At 43.4% G+C, this 15231-nt stretch overlaps 1 protein-coding gene across 1 annotated transcript in view; it reads right to left on the bottom strand.

Moving 5' to 3' along the window:
* The window catches only part of LOC126481697 (laminin subunit gamma-1), a 1171409-nt gene extending 1157273 nt beyond the window's left edge, over window positions 1-14136 (bottom strand). The window contains exon 1 of the mRNA XM_050105645.1: window positions 13960-14136. Within this exon, the coding sequence (XP_049961602.1) occupies window positions 13960-14121 (162 nt within the window). The 5' untranslated portion in view covers window positions 14122-14136. The remainder of the gene's footprint in view (window positions 1-13959) is intronic.
* Between the last annotated feature and the right edge of the window lie 1095 nt (window positions 14137-15231).

The following is a 15231-nucleotide window of genomic DNA, read 5'->3' as shown; positions in this document are numbered from 1 at the left end:
TATCCAAACACAAAAGACTGCTTTTGGAATGGTGCCGTCATCGGGAAGCATAGAGTACTCATGAACGACGTCTGATTGTATTCACCGGTGAACTGCGATTCTGCACTACACCGGGTGGCCATCGTCGGCGGGTATGGCGGTGAGCTGGGAACAGTTCCCACACATCCAACATTCTGACGAGGCACAGCATTGTTACTTCTGGCGTCATGGTTTGGAGAGGCATCAGGTTTGACTCCAGGTCAACGTACAACTTTTCTTAACTTTTCTTAACTTTTCTTAACAAATTCCAAGTAGTTTTCGATTATTATTTCATAAATGAACCCAGATATAAACATAGTAAACAGTACAGGATTGTGTAATTAATAATTGAGATTTTAAATGTGCAAATAATTCGTAATTTCAAATGTTTCTAAAAAATAATTTTAATTGTAAATTCAGAACTAGTACTTATCGATTATAACATAGCAACTAAAATATTTTGTAAAGTAGTTGCTTTTCATAAATTTTAGCTTGAAATATTACATACTGTATATAAAATTGTATGAAAGTTTTCAGAAAAGCAACCGAGATAATATTAACCTGTCCAAAATTCATGAAGTAATATTGGTATCGATACCTAATGTTTAGGAAAAGTAGTGCTAGAGGAGGATGTCTTGTTACAACTGGAAGCCACACAAAATTAAAATCGATTCAAACTGTAGTCACTGGAACGAAACGAAGGAAAGAGAACGGTATTGTCAAATGCAAGTATGTAAAAGTAGATTCACTCTGGACGTCAACATACCGTTACGGAACGTCATCGACAAATGGTGGTGTGTTCACACTAGATGGAACGTCGGCACGTCGCTCGCTAAGCCAAGTACCGAACCGTCATCTTGTGGTTATGAGATACCATCCGCGATACAAGAACTAGGAATATAGTGTCAGAGTTAAGGCACTATAAACGATTAACGTTATTAATAGTGAAGTAAAATGAATAACAGATATATTTGACGACCGTAAGACTGAGTACTCAAGACCTCTATACTTTTGTGGTCGAGAAAATATATAGCCTACACACATATGTAGCCTACATATCAAACAATATATATAGGGCAATACACAGTCTTCTTCCTCTACCCCTATTATTTTCACAAGACATCAAATAATTATATATTTCTCCTTCAATGCAGATATTAAAAAAATATTTTTAATGAATATTGTTTAACTTATTTATTTTATTATCTCTTCGTCCGGATATTATAAAACCCGAACCCTTCTGGCTTTCATATATTTGGCCTTTCTGTATAAGAGCACTCAGACGAAATATATCAACGTCGTTAGGTAGCCTTCAAAATGTCACGAAGACAAAACAAATCATATAGATTAAGAATACATCAGCTACAATATTACGAGTACGTCATGAGTGAGCGCATCGAGATTACGGTAACTTCCAATGCTAGCAGATGACGCCACCGTCCCTTCGCCGAAGTCAACGTACAAACTTCCTTCCCGATAATTCTTGATAGTGACGTTGCGTTCCGTTACAGTCTGTATGAGTGTCGCCATTTAATACGCACTGTGGAATGTTTTGGCGTTCTGTTTCATTCCGTATAATGACGTTCAGTCAGTATAACCCTTTATTTTTAAATGGAGGAGGCATCGAGCAATGGAAGGGCGGTAAGACTGACTATGCACAATCGCTCTAAATGAATAGTGTGTCTGATACCACATCCAAGGAATCGAATTAGTTACTAGTGCAGTTGGAAGGATGAGGGGAGAACCTAATTAGCAATTAATGCAACAGGAAGGGATGAGGGGAGGCACAGTCGGACATGATGTACCCTGCGCTACATCCTGTAGTATTGTTTTATGGTATAAGCGTAAATGTGGATGTAGCTATGAGTCTGAAGCAAGTTGAATGAATGTAGATTATCTCCTCATTACCTAAGACGTTACCTACATAGCACATCACACTGTTTGAGGATCAGCGTTTTAAAAACTTATTTAAGGTTTTTCTAAATCATCTATGTGAGTACTAAAAGTTCGTGATTATTTTACCAAACTGGTTTAAAACATCGTCAAGGACGTTTCGTGACGCAAAACTCAATATTTCATACTGTTGCACATAAGTGTTTACTCGCGTCCGTCTCTGCAAGTCAAGTGAAAACAGGTTAAAAAGAAAAGAACAGTACGTAGGTACCAATACATGACAGATACGTAAGCAGGCGACACTCCTGCATGTAAACAGAAAACAGACGAAAATGAAATAATAACTGGCGATGTTTTAAATTAATAAAACGAAAAAGATAGTAAGATACATAGAAATTCTTAGTAATTGACAGAGCGATTTGAAACACCATACAACATCTACGGGCACTATGGCCACGCAAATAACGAAGTAATGAAACTCTTCCACTGTTTTACTTCATTCTACGTTTCAGTTTTACTTCTTTCCTATATTAAGTTCTTCTGTAGCGAGTACCTTAACGCGTGGTCGGTTCATTGTATTAATTTTATAGAGAGAGCCAGAGCATATTATAGATACTTCTCATCCTATCATTTTACAATTATAAGGAAACATACATTACGCTGAACTGGTGCATTAGTCTAAGGAAAGGTTAGGGTTCAAACTCCCATTCGGTTCTCCGCAGTCAGACAGTACAGGCTTCCCCTAAAACACTCCAGTTAAGCATTAGGATGGTTGATTCAACAATGTCACAATGTTGGCTTCAAAACCGCCGCGAGCGTTATCCTAGTTTCATTTTGCATAATTGAGCAAATTTTCCGTCAGCGTCATCATTCTGCTGTTAATTGGCACCGCAAACTGAACTTCATTTCTTTAAAAAAAAAAAGATAAGGTATATCTATGCATTCACCATATGCTCTGCGGTGTCTATGACATTGGCAGATACAGGGAATGCGAACGGACTAACAACAATTTTTTCACATTAATCCGATGACGTGTCTTTACGTCACACTGTCTGATTTCAGAAACAAACTAACTGGAATGGACAGAACAGTTAGTTGCCAAATTTACACGAAATCACTGTAATGACAGATCCTGCGCTCGGTTTGATATTCGTTGTTTCTATTAACAGAGTCAGTGTTTATTCGGGATGTGTGAGTGGAGGATGATCATCTCTTGTACTACAGGGAGTCGAACCTGTTACCTCCTGGTCCGTTGTTGGCATTCTGCGTGCGTTACTGACCTCGAGCACTGACGCTTTCGTACATAGCCATGTAGAAAAACGACTGGACACTGCGACCAGCCAGGGCGTGATGTGTTTACTGGAAAGCCACTTACACGAATTTGAGCTTGATTACCTAACTTATCCAACAAAGTACCGCACGCTAACATTTCATCACGAGAACACACAGGACGCAGTTTACGAGTCGTTTAGATAGCGGATGTGCTTCCTATCTCTCTCTCCACATCTTCAGCGCTTAAAATAACTTTACTGTCAGGAAGTCCATCCGGTCATGGAACACACAGCCAATATATATATGACGAACTCTTCAGCACTGTCGGAGCCCTTTTCGTGAAATCCAGGAAAATTCTGATAGAAGTGCATTGTGTGATATATTTCACGTGCCGTAGGTGTATTTGCTTCGTTCCTGTTTACACTGCACCGTTTATACATCTGCACCTACATAAGAACTCTGTGTGCCAACTTATGGTGGTCTGTGTTGGAGGACACATGGTAAACCAGAACGGTATGAGGGAAGAGAAATAGCTGATAGGCTCTATTGTTCCGTATACGCAGGACAGATATAGTGGCGAAGCACCTAGCCTTTCTGTGAATCTTCTGTATTTCCTCGGGTAATCCAGTGTGGTAACAGCCACAAACCGCTTAACAATATTTAAGTACTGGCCGAACGACAGTTTTATAAGAGATTTACCAGTAAAAATTTCAGCGTTGTGGCCTTCGTGAACAGGCTTAAAGAGTAACAGAGAGTTATAAACATTGTATGCCACAACGTCTATATACTATCTGATCAAAAGTATCTGGACAATCCTATGGAATGCGGAACTGAGCGTTAGATGTGAAGAGAGGCGACCAAGCAATATAAAAGAAGGCGGGGCGTATTGTGTTGTCAATAGAGAATCAGTTACAAGAGCATGGATCGGTCAGGACGGCCGAGCGACTACGAACGTGGACCAGTCATTGCATGCAAAGTAAGAACAAATCCATCAGGGACATTCCAGCCCTTCTAAAGCTGCTCAGTTCGACTGTTGGTGCTGTGCCTCTGAAGTGAAAACGGGAAGGAACAATCACATCAAAGCCAAGACCATGTAAACCTCACTTACTGAAGGACTGGGGGCCGCACAGCTAAACATGAAATCAGCGGGAGATATCACTCATGAGTTCGGAATTGCTACCAGCAGTCCATCTAACACAATGACTGTGCGCCGGGAGTTAAAAAAAAAATAGCGTTGAGCAGCTCCTCATAAGTTCAAAATGGCTCTGAGCACTATGGGACTTAACATCTGAGGTCATCAGTCCCCTAGAACATAGAACTACTTAAACCTAACTAACCTAAGGACGACACACACATCCATGCCCGAGGCAGGATTCGAAACTGAGACCGTAGTGGTCGCGGGGTTCCAGACTGAAGCGCCTAGAACCGCTCGGCCACTCCGGCCGGATTCTCATAAGTCACACATTTCTATACTCAATGGTACGTGACATTTAATGTCGCGTAGAGGGACGTCACTGGACAGTGAATGACCAGAAACGAGTGATTCGGAGAAATGAATCACGCTGTACGGTGTGGCGACCAGATGGATGGGTTTGTGTTTAGCGAATGGCTGGCGTATCTTAGCTGCCATTATGTGTAATGCCAACAGTGGAGGTGCTGTTACGGTATGGGGGAGTTTTTCGTGGGTGGGGCATGGCCTCCTTATTTCACTTAAGCAAACACTAAAAGCGGAAGGATATGAACACATTTTACAGCCACTGTGGATTGAGTACAGTAGAGGAGCAGTTCGGAGACGATGATTGCACCAGCATGACAATGCACGCTGACATAAGGTAGCATCTGTGAGATAAAGGTTTGTGGACAATAAGATGCTTGAAATGGACTGGCCTGCGCAGATTCCAGACCTGAACTCGGTGGAACCACTTTCATATGAGTTAGAACGTTGACTTCGCTCCAGATCGCAGCGTCCAAGATTACTTTATTCTCGGGTTTCGACTCTAGAGGAAGAAAGGGCTGTGATTCCTCCACAGGCATTCGTGCAGCCAACTGATGGTGCCTCCAGCGGAGTTCAAACCGTCATAGAGGCGAAAGGTGGGCAAACGTCTTACTAATGTCCACTAATGGGTGTCTGGGCCAACGGCCTTGCCGCAGTAGTAACACCGGTTGCCGTCAGATCACCGAAGTTAAGCGCTGTCGGACTGGGCTAGCACTTGGATGGGTGACCATCCAGTCTGCCGACAGCTGTTAGCAAGCGGGGTGCACTCAGCCCTTATGAGGCAAATTGAGGAGCTACTTGATTCAGAAGTAGCGGCTCCGGTCTCATAAACTGACATACGGCCGGGAGAACGGTGTGCTGACCACATGTCCCCCTTACCCGCATCCAGTGACGCCAATGGACTGAGGATGACACGGCGGCCGGTCGGGCGGAGTTTAGTTTAGCACTGTCTCGGTACTCCTCATCAGGCAGTATATATTTCATGAAGGAACACTCCTGCCACACTTCTTTGAGATAGACAGAGTGCCACTTTAGGTTCTTCCGATGCTTCTCTACTAACTTCGACGTACTGGATTCTGTGTGTTATGAAGTATTCAGTTCACCAGTTCCGATATCGTGATAAGTGCTTATTTTGATTACTAGGCGAAACTTCGAAGCTGTTCCAATGGCTTTCCTACTTTCCTTTAAAAAAAAAGTTTTTAATGTTCAATATAGATATAGATGTTTGGATATCCAAGGAATACCTACGTGATACGTATGTTTGCACTTGTTTAATTTTTTTGCTGAAAACCTGACTGAATGAAGGAACTGTGTTACGGAATGAATATCTATGAAACTGTATAAGGCAGAAAAGATTTCATAATTGTGTAAGCAAGCACAGTCTGTCGTTTTTAAACTGAAATATATGTATTTAACAATACCGGTTAATTTAATAAAATTAGCCTTTTAGTACTTTTATCATCATTATCTGTATCGCGCTTGGTACAAAATTGTACCAAGCGGCTTTCCCTTTCATTCCTCTACCGTCTTCCAGCCTCTCGTCCTTTTCCTACTATCGAATTCATCACCCATCAAAATTAAATTTTCGTCTCCATTGACTTTTTGATCATGTTTTTCGTGTCACAATATAGGGTGTTCGGAAATTCCCGTTAAAAACTTCTATGACTTGTAGAGCGGAGTGAGTACATATTCCAATATTTTGAACAGGTAGCCACGTCTGGAAACGTACCATTTCCGGTCTACAATGGTTTCACTTCAGATGTATAACGCGTCCACGTCTGCTGAGGGAAGGAGTAAAGTCTCAGAGTTCCCTATTCTGGTATGTAACAGGGTAAAAAGGGTGACGTGTACTACGTCAGACGGTCACCTGATGTAATGCATCAATAATGTTCGGAACTTATCATATGCTGGGTTCTTCCATGTTTTGGAATAATTAAACACGTATTTTTTAAGTGCTAGTACAAATAAATATGATTACGTGATAAATGGATATTTTGTTATGTTTCTTTTCGAAATGTTACCTGATAATTGTACTACGTCACGCCTAATTCAGTTTCTCAAGCGGAAGAGTTACACATCTGAATTGAAACCGTGGTAGAGCGGGAACGGTACTTTCCGGACATGGGTTCCTATTCAAAATATTATGTACTCACTCCCTGTACAAGACCGAGAAGTTTATAACGGCAATTTTAGAACACCGCTTATATTCTGTCTGGCCTGACGGTGTAGTGATAAAGTGCATGCGTGGAAAACGAAAGGTCCAGGGATTGAATCCCGGGCCGCTCGGGGTAGCCGCTCGGTCAGGGGCACCTTGTCACGGTTCACCTGGCTCCCTGCCCCCCCTCCTCCCCCCTGCCCCCTGCCCCCCCCCCACCTGTCGGAGGTTCGAGTCCTCCCTTGGGTATGTGTGTGTGTGTGTGTGTGTGTGTGTGTGTGTGTGTGTGTGTGTTGTCCTTAGTGTAAGTTAGTTTATGTTACATTAAGTAGTGAGTAAGCTTGGGGACCGATGACCTCAGCAGTTTGGTCCCTTAGGAACTTACCACAAATTTCCAAAAAATTGAGTCCCGGTCAGATCACGTAAATTTTTAGTCTGTCTTTAATCTAGCCTTCACCTCTTAACGGGGTGAGGAGTCACCAGGCACGACCCGTGGTTCGGATTCCACGTTAAATTGCAGGTTCCATCTCCTCGCTTGGATAACTGGGGTAGGTTAGGGACACACAAGTCGCTAAAATGGCATAAAATTAAGACATGCATCCGGCTCGTCGAGTCACACAAAGAATTAGACATTCTTTCAATTCTTCGCATTCTGCGTATGTAGTAGGCGTACAAAACTTAGTACTGTGTTGGATGTTGCCTTCACGTTTGACTTGCCTAAAACAGTGGTTTACAATGCCATACATAGCAGCTTACGCGTATTCCTGCTTTCTTATTCATTATTCGACCTACTTCTGCATTCCCTATTTGATTTTGTGCTGATAAACCTGTACTGGCGTAACCAGAAATCCTGTTCTCCCTGCCCCTGACTTATTTGCTTCCCGCAATGTCTTCAACGTATCGACGCCCCTTTTCCAATTTTTCGATCTACCTACCCGACTAGGGATCTGAAAGATTTGCGTTTGGGAATTGTACATGTTTGTTTCGTTACAAACAGAACTGTAAAAAGATGCAGTAAAGGAGTTGATTAGAGGGTTCTAGGAGTAAAGCTCTGAAACAATAGAGTTTTTCAACAATAACTGCTCGTAAAATATGTTCATGTGTGAGATGGGTACTACGAGCGCTTCGGAAATTGACTTGCGCAGGTATAGAAACTACTATATTCAGATTTCATTTTATCCGTCTTTGGCAGGTTCTTAAACTACTGTGAGAAAGTTTATTACTATTATCAATATTATTCACTAATACAATTACGAATTTCAGTCAGTTTTCAGGGTCCCTCACGCGTCGGTCGGGATACGTAGCTTACATTAGACGTTTGAGATGCATTGTAACAATAGGTGGCAATCAGAGAGAGAGAGAGTATAATCATTCTAGAAATGATAATAATTAATAATAAACGACAACACAACGTGAGCCGTCACTAAATCTTAAGTTTTTTGTTTACGGTAGGTTTCGGGTGCTTTTCTCTATCAATTCTACATCTACATGGATACTCTGCAAATCACATTTAAGTGCCTGGCAGTTCGGGTGTTTAGCTCATGGGCACCGCTCCTGGGAAAAAACGACGTGCAGATGTATCTGTAGTCCTATGCATCTAACAGCGAATGAGTAAAACTGAGATACAGAGCTGGCGAGGAAAGTGCACAACGCAGGTGCACTTACTTCGACATCGACGGTTTTCCAGGAGCAGTCCACGTGAATTAAACACCGGAACTGCCACCTGATCACACAGCAAAACCTCCGAAACATATCAGAAATGAACAGCTGTCGGTACTGCACTCTGTTTTATTTATATTTGGATCGGTCGCTGAAACAGCTTACCAACCATGGGTACATCCACCGATAATTGTACGATACAATCTAAATTACAATGAATGAAAACTGAATCAAAATAAGAGGAATAAAAAAGCGTATCTACGATATTGGGCAACAGAGTCTTTGTACAGAAATCAAAGGCTATCGTAAAAATTGTTTCGTATCCGGCAGTGATTGGGGTTCCCCGCCGAGATACGCGCGTCACTTGGCGCCACTCACGTCGACTGCTTGTCGCTGAGCTTGTGGCTCGGGTTCGCGACGCGGCTCACTTTTTGCTGCACTTTGTAGGTGTTTGTATCGCGCCACTGCACAACCAAGTTGACTTAGTTTGTTTCCGTTCTCGTGCGGTTACTGATCTGGAACTGTTGTATTGCTATATCGATTTCGCTACGGACTTGTTAGCGTTTCGTTCACTTCATGAACTCAGTCTGTCGCGGACTTAAGAACATGTGTTCGTTTCCCTGCGGTTCGGTGTACCCATCGGAGCAACTGACGATAAATGGGTTCTACGCATGCCACGCAGAATAGAAAAAATTGAGCTGCCGTTCTTTCGATAAATCGAGACTTCACTCAATTTCTGAAAGCTTAAAAATATGTAAGCCTAATTATATCTTTGATAGGATGCTAGGAGTTTGTTTACTATTCTAGTATCTTTGAAACAGACGCAATCGAAAACAGAAGGAACTGAGAGTAATTAATAGTGAAGTAGGTATGAGGAATCCTGTCGTCAGAGAATGTCCATCCCAACAAAATTGTCTGGCAAGGCGTTTTGTAAAATAAGAGAGAACTTCTGATTATGGACCTCAAGTACAATATTACGGCGTGGACGGAGGAGCTGGGAACCGATACCAGAATTCCTACTGGACTATTTTCACAATAAGACAAAAGTAATTCATCGCTAGAAAGTGAATACAACACTGCTAACGTTCTCCCACCCCCTCCTCTCTCTCTCTATCTCTCTCTCTCTCTTTCTCTCTCAGGTCAGAGGTTTCCTACAGGAGGTTGGGCTGCTGCATAACGCTTGCAGCACGTGGCGATGGAGCAGGTACAGGGGCGGATATGTTGCGTGACTTTGCTTTGCATGAGTCTGTGTAATTGTGAGGCGGAACAAGTAATATCCACGCCGCACACGGCGAGAAGGATGCTTGGACGACAAAAAACGCGAAAGTAAAAATTACACTGAGCGAAACCATTACCCGTAAAATTGACGTGCGTGTGGAGACAAAAGCTGTAGAAGTACTGCTACACGAAACGCTTCGTCTATACTGCCTGAGATGCATTAATCTCACATCACGGCAATTCCTTCGCACTTCTGGAGTGTTGTAGGAGAATTCTACCAACGCGAGACAGCGTGAATAATTTGAATTTAAAGAAAAAAAAAAAAGAAAAAAAAAACGGTTCAAATTGCTCTGAGCACTATAGGACTTAACTTCTGAGGTCATCAGTCCCCTACAACTTAGAACTACTTAAACCTAACTAACCTAAGGACATCAGACACATCCATGCCCGAGGCAGGATTCGAACGTGCGACCGTAGCGGTCGCGCGGTTCCAGACTGTGGCGCCTAGGACCGCTCGGCCACTCCGGCCGGCATTTAAACTTCTCTGATGTACGAGGGCCTGCCGACAAGTAGTGGCTCCGAATTTTTAATGTGAAAACTCTTAAAGCTTTTTAAATAAAACAAACGTTATTAAAATTTTACAACTTTATTCTTCATGTCTACATACCTGTAGCCCTTTGCCACTAAGGAGCTTCGAATGGTGGCGTGTAACATGGCGTTTTGTAACGTAACTATATCGGTGCGCGAGATAGAGCGTGCTGTAGCTGAGGGTCGGCTTTGAAGAGTTCGTTCACACACTGAGTACCCTCTCCTTGTGTTCATTCTCACTGATCTTCCTTCATACAGTCCCGGCCGCCGTGGCCGAGCGGTTCTACGAGCTTCAGTCCGGAACCACGAGGCTGCTACTGTCGCAAGTTCGAATGATGCCTCGGGCATGGATGTGTGTGATGTCCTTAGGTTAGTTAGGTTTAAGTAGTTCTAAGCTCTAGGGGACTGATGACCTCAGATGTTAAGTCCCATAGTGCTCAGAGCCATTTGAACCATTTGGCCTGTTTAAGAAAATGTCGCGATATTCGCCTAATATACTTTAGTTAAGCTTAAAGAAATGTAGCGATGTATTCTCAGTCAGGAATTTGAAACCCATTACTCCAGAAAATAACAATTCGCCCTACACATGATACCGAAATGTAAGGTCAATTTTGAGGCAATGGTGGTGGAAATGTGACCCCCTGTCACTTGATTGAGAGGTATCAAGCTGGAGTAAATGTCTCCTTCAGATCTCCAAAAGTGGAATTTTGCATTTCCTTCCATGGACTGTGGTAAAAATATCTAAGTACTGTATCTACTTTAGCTGACTTGTCAGCGTCTCTCCACGAGCTACATTTTAATTTTGCCATAGCGGATCTCCCAGCTAAAGTGTGACTATACTTATCTAAGACGTCTATACACGACACTTCGTTAATGCTTCGAGATTTAGCAGACATTGTGATCAACGTACACCATGGTAACACTCTTACACTTTCTCACAAGGATATTATAACGAAATTCTTTGAGATGGATTACACTTGCCGTGCTATGTCTAATGCAATGCATATCATTTCTTAATAATCTGTGTAGCTTTTGTACCCTGTTCTGATGTTTCCCGAGATGAGCTTGAGAAACCCTGAAGGCCACAGTATACACTCACTCAAAGGCTGACCTGTACGATTCTAAAATTGATATCCAATTCTAGTCTACGGCAGAATTCGAACCTGTGACCCTGTTGAAATGGGCTACTTACGTGGCGAACATAGCTAACAGGATCAAATGATGTAATTTTTCAGTTTCTTAAGCGTAACATAACGAACCTTAATATATTTGGGATATACAATGTGTAAAATTTGTGCCACTAACTATAATAGTTTATTTACTGTTCATGGAACTATACACTTATTTTGCTCATCTTTCGCAACACTATACTAGTACCTATGTAACAAGTGCTGCTACAATATGATGCGCATTGTAGGGGTTCTCGATAAATAGAGTTCCAAAGTTTTACGAGCCTATTGAATACCATACGAGAGTGCTAACCGTCAATGAGCAGCGTTAGTGCAGCCTGCAAAGTGGCAGACTAGAATTCTGGTACTTCTTCATTCGAGCCTCTTCATTCTACCACCAAACACTTGTATCACCATAACGAAAGATTTTTCTTTGGAAAGGGACAACAATAACAGTGTTAATCATTGTGGTACTTTCGTGGCGAGATGTACTCTAAATACAATAAGAAACCGTGTTGTAACGAACATATAATTATCGATGCATTCAGGGCTGTACCTGCTGTATTTTCCATACACGCGTGAATATAACGATGACCCCGTGAGCTACGAATAACAGCGATGGGTTTTACTGTCGAATAATTTTTCCATAACTACAATTTTTCACGGCCAATTTCATTACGATTCCAGTCGGGCCTGGTAACCAAGCGGCAAAGCGGGTGACTGGAAACCACGAGGTCACGGGATCTAAACCCGGCAAGACAACAGAAACTTTCAGTATGTCTTTAATCTAACCTTCACGTCTCAACCATGGTGAAAGTCGCTAGGAACGACACGTTATTTGGATTCAGCGTTCAACTGTATTTCCCCTTCCCATGGCTGGATAACTGGAGAAGACCACAGACACGCAAATAGCCAAAGTGGCGTCCAATAGAAGGACTTGTACCTGGCCATTGAATCACAGGCAATTATTATCACGATTCCTTATTATACCTCGATTATACCTAGCCATAAATGTATAGCAATGATTACCTTTATTACTATCAACGTTCCTTTCTAAATAAACGTGGTTGTGGAGATATCAGCGCTTGGCGGGAGATTAGAAAAAAAAAGTAAATTGGCCAGATGCGACTAGAACTCCCGCTTGAGGATTCCGTACTAATTTAATTACTTTTATAGACTTTTCATCCATTCCAGGAATGGATAATATCGACGATGTTCGCCTGTTATCAACATCGATACTGGGAAGATATCGGTCCGGGGATTCCAAAACTCTCAGGAAAGTGTTAATATAAAGTTTGAAGTCAGGTAACAAATGAGAAATAAAAATTATTTTCGTGTGACATAATTAAAAATTAACAATTTTCTGATTACTTTCTTTACTTGTACTGTGAAACCATGCTTTTCGCCAAATTTCATGATTCTAGGTCAGTGGAATTAGTTTTGATAAGTGAGTTTGCGAGTATCAAAATATGCGACATAAATAGCCATATCTTTTGACTTCATTGGCTTAGAAGCGTACATTTATTACACCACCAAGGGACCAAGACCTCAGTAGGTGACGTAAATTTCTATTTGATACGTCTACCCGTTCTTAAAGAAATAGCATCTTAATAGACGGACGGACAGACAGTCAGTCAGGTAACAAATGACAAAAAATTTTCACAATTTTTGGATTTTTTTTGTCTAGGTTTACTGTGAAACCTTGTTTCTTGTCAAATTTCATGATTCTAGGGCAACGGGAAGTACCCTATAGGTTTGACGAGTGAGGTGAGTATCAAAATATTTGACATGAATGTTTGTATCGTTTGATTTCGTTGACTTAGAACCTTCAGTTTTTTGTACCGCTAAGCGACCGTAGACAATATGTGACATATTTATAACATGATATATCTACCCGTTCCTGAGAAAAGGAGTTCTTACGAGTCGCGTAGACAGACAGACAACAAAGTGAACCTATAAGGGTTCCGTTTTTACCGACTGAGGTAGGGATCCCTGTAAAGGAGGCATTCGAACGCAGCAGGTACTGAATTCTAGTGTGCCACTCTAGTCAGTTGCACAAACGCCGCTATTCGCGGTTAGCGCTCACCTACTGGCATTCAACAGGTTCGTAAAACTTTGAACCTCAACTTAGCGAAAACGTTTCAGGATCACATCGTGTTAGAGCAGCATTCGTTAGATCTAAACACGCCCTAGAAATTTGCGAAAAATACCCAAAGTCCTTCGTTCATTATTTATTAGACTTTCGTGCAGTTTTGATGGAGTCCATCTGGCGAAACCGTCGAAGGTAGGCGCTCGTAGCACCTGAAGCAACGTCGGCACTAAAGACCCTGTCGTCGACGGTGCTTTCAATCGTAATCGGGGATCTGCCTGATGAAGTAACGTGGGTAAGATGGAAGCAACCACTCGAGTTGGGATATCACTGCGCGGGAGAACACTGGGCCGGCCGAGTCTCACACGCGCTGCCGGAGGTACCTGTTGCGGCCGGGACTCACCTGTGGCTTGCCGGTGTCGTCATAGCAACGGATGCGGGCGCCGCGCGAGCCGGGCGCCGGCGCGGCCGCGTCCTCGTAGGGCCCGGCCTGCTGCGCCCGCACCGCCGCGGCCAGCGCCACCGCCGCCGCCAGCGCCGCCCACCACCCGGAGCCGCTCCACATGCCGCTAGCCGCTGTCCCGGTCCCGCTACGCGACTGCGCACACTGCTCCGCGATCCGTCCGGCTGGAGCGCGCGCCGCCGACTGGCGCGGGGAGCCCGGCGCGCCCGCCCCGCCGCCGCGGCCCATTCAGCTCCTCCCACGCCGCCAGCGCCGCCGGCCGGCCGCCCATTCAGCCGCACGCGCCCAAACCCACCGCCGCACCTGTGCCTGTACCCGTTTACCGCTACGGCGACGCGCCGCTGCCGCTGCGTACCATTATCCTAGCGGGCCTCCCTGAGGTCGTCTCTGCCACCCGGCCGTCAGTCTGCTTTGCAATGCCGACTTTCTGTCTGAATCGACCTCTCACGTTGGGTACACCTCACAAGGTAGCGCATACACTGAGGTGACAAAAGGTCATTGGATACCTCCGTGATATCCTGTCGGACCTACTTCTGCCCGGCGTAGCTGTCATAAGAGTCGAGGGCCACGAAAAGGAAGCAGTGGTTGAGAACGGAGTGAGACAGGGTTCTAGCCTATCCCCGATCTTATTCAAATGGTTCAAATGGCTCTGAGCACTATGGGACTTAACTTCTGAGGTCATCAGTCCCATAGAACTTAGGACTACTTAAACCTAACTAACCTAAGGACATCACACACATCCATGCACGAGGCAGGATTCGAAGCTGCGACCGTAGCGGTCGCGCGGTTCCAGACTGTAGCGCCTAGAGCCGTTCGGCCACCCCAACCGGCCCCCGATCTTATTCAATCTGTACATTGAGCAAGCCGTAAAGGAAAAAAAAATTGGAGTAGGAATTAAAGTTCAGGGTGAAGAAATAAAAACTTTGAGGTTTTCTGATGACACTCTGATTCTGTCAGAGACAGCAAAGGACTTGGAAGAGCGATTGAACGGAACAGACAGTGACTTGAAAAGAGGATATAAGATGAACATCAATAAAAGCAAAACAAGGATAATGGAATGTAGTAGAATTAAATCAGTTGATCCTCAGGAAATTAGATTAGGAAATGAGACACTTAAAGTAGTAGATGCTATTTGGGCAGCCAAATAACTGATCATGGCTGAAGTAAGGAGGATATAAAATGTAGACTAGCAATGGCAAGGAAAGCGTTTCT

Source organism: Schistocerca serialis, chromosome 5, assembly GCF_023864345.2.
Source record: "Schistocerca serialis cubense isolate TAMUIC-IGC-003099 chromosome 5, iqSchSeri2.2, whole genome shotgun sequence".
Lineage (NCBI taxonomy): Eukaryota > Metazoa > Arthropoda > Insecta > Orthoptera > Acrididae > Schistocerca > Schistocerca serialis.
This window is presented reverse-complemented; position numbering and strand designations above follow the sequence as displayed.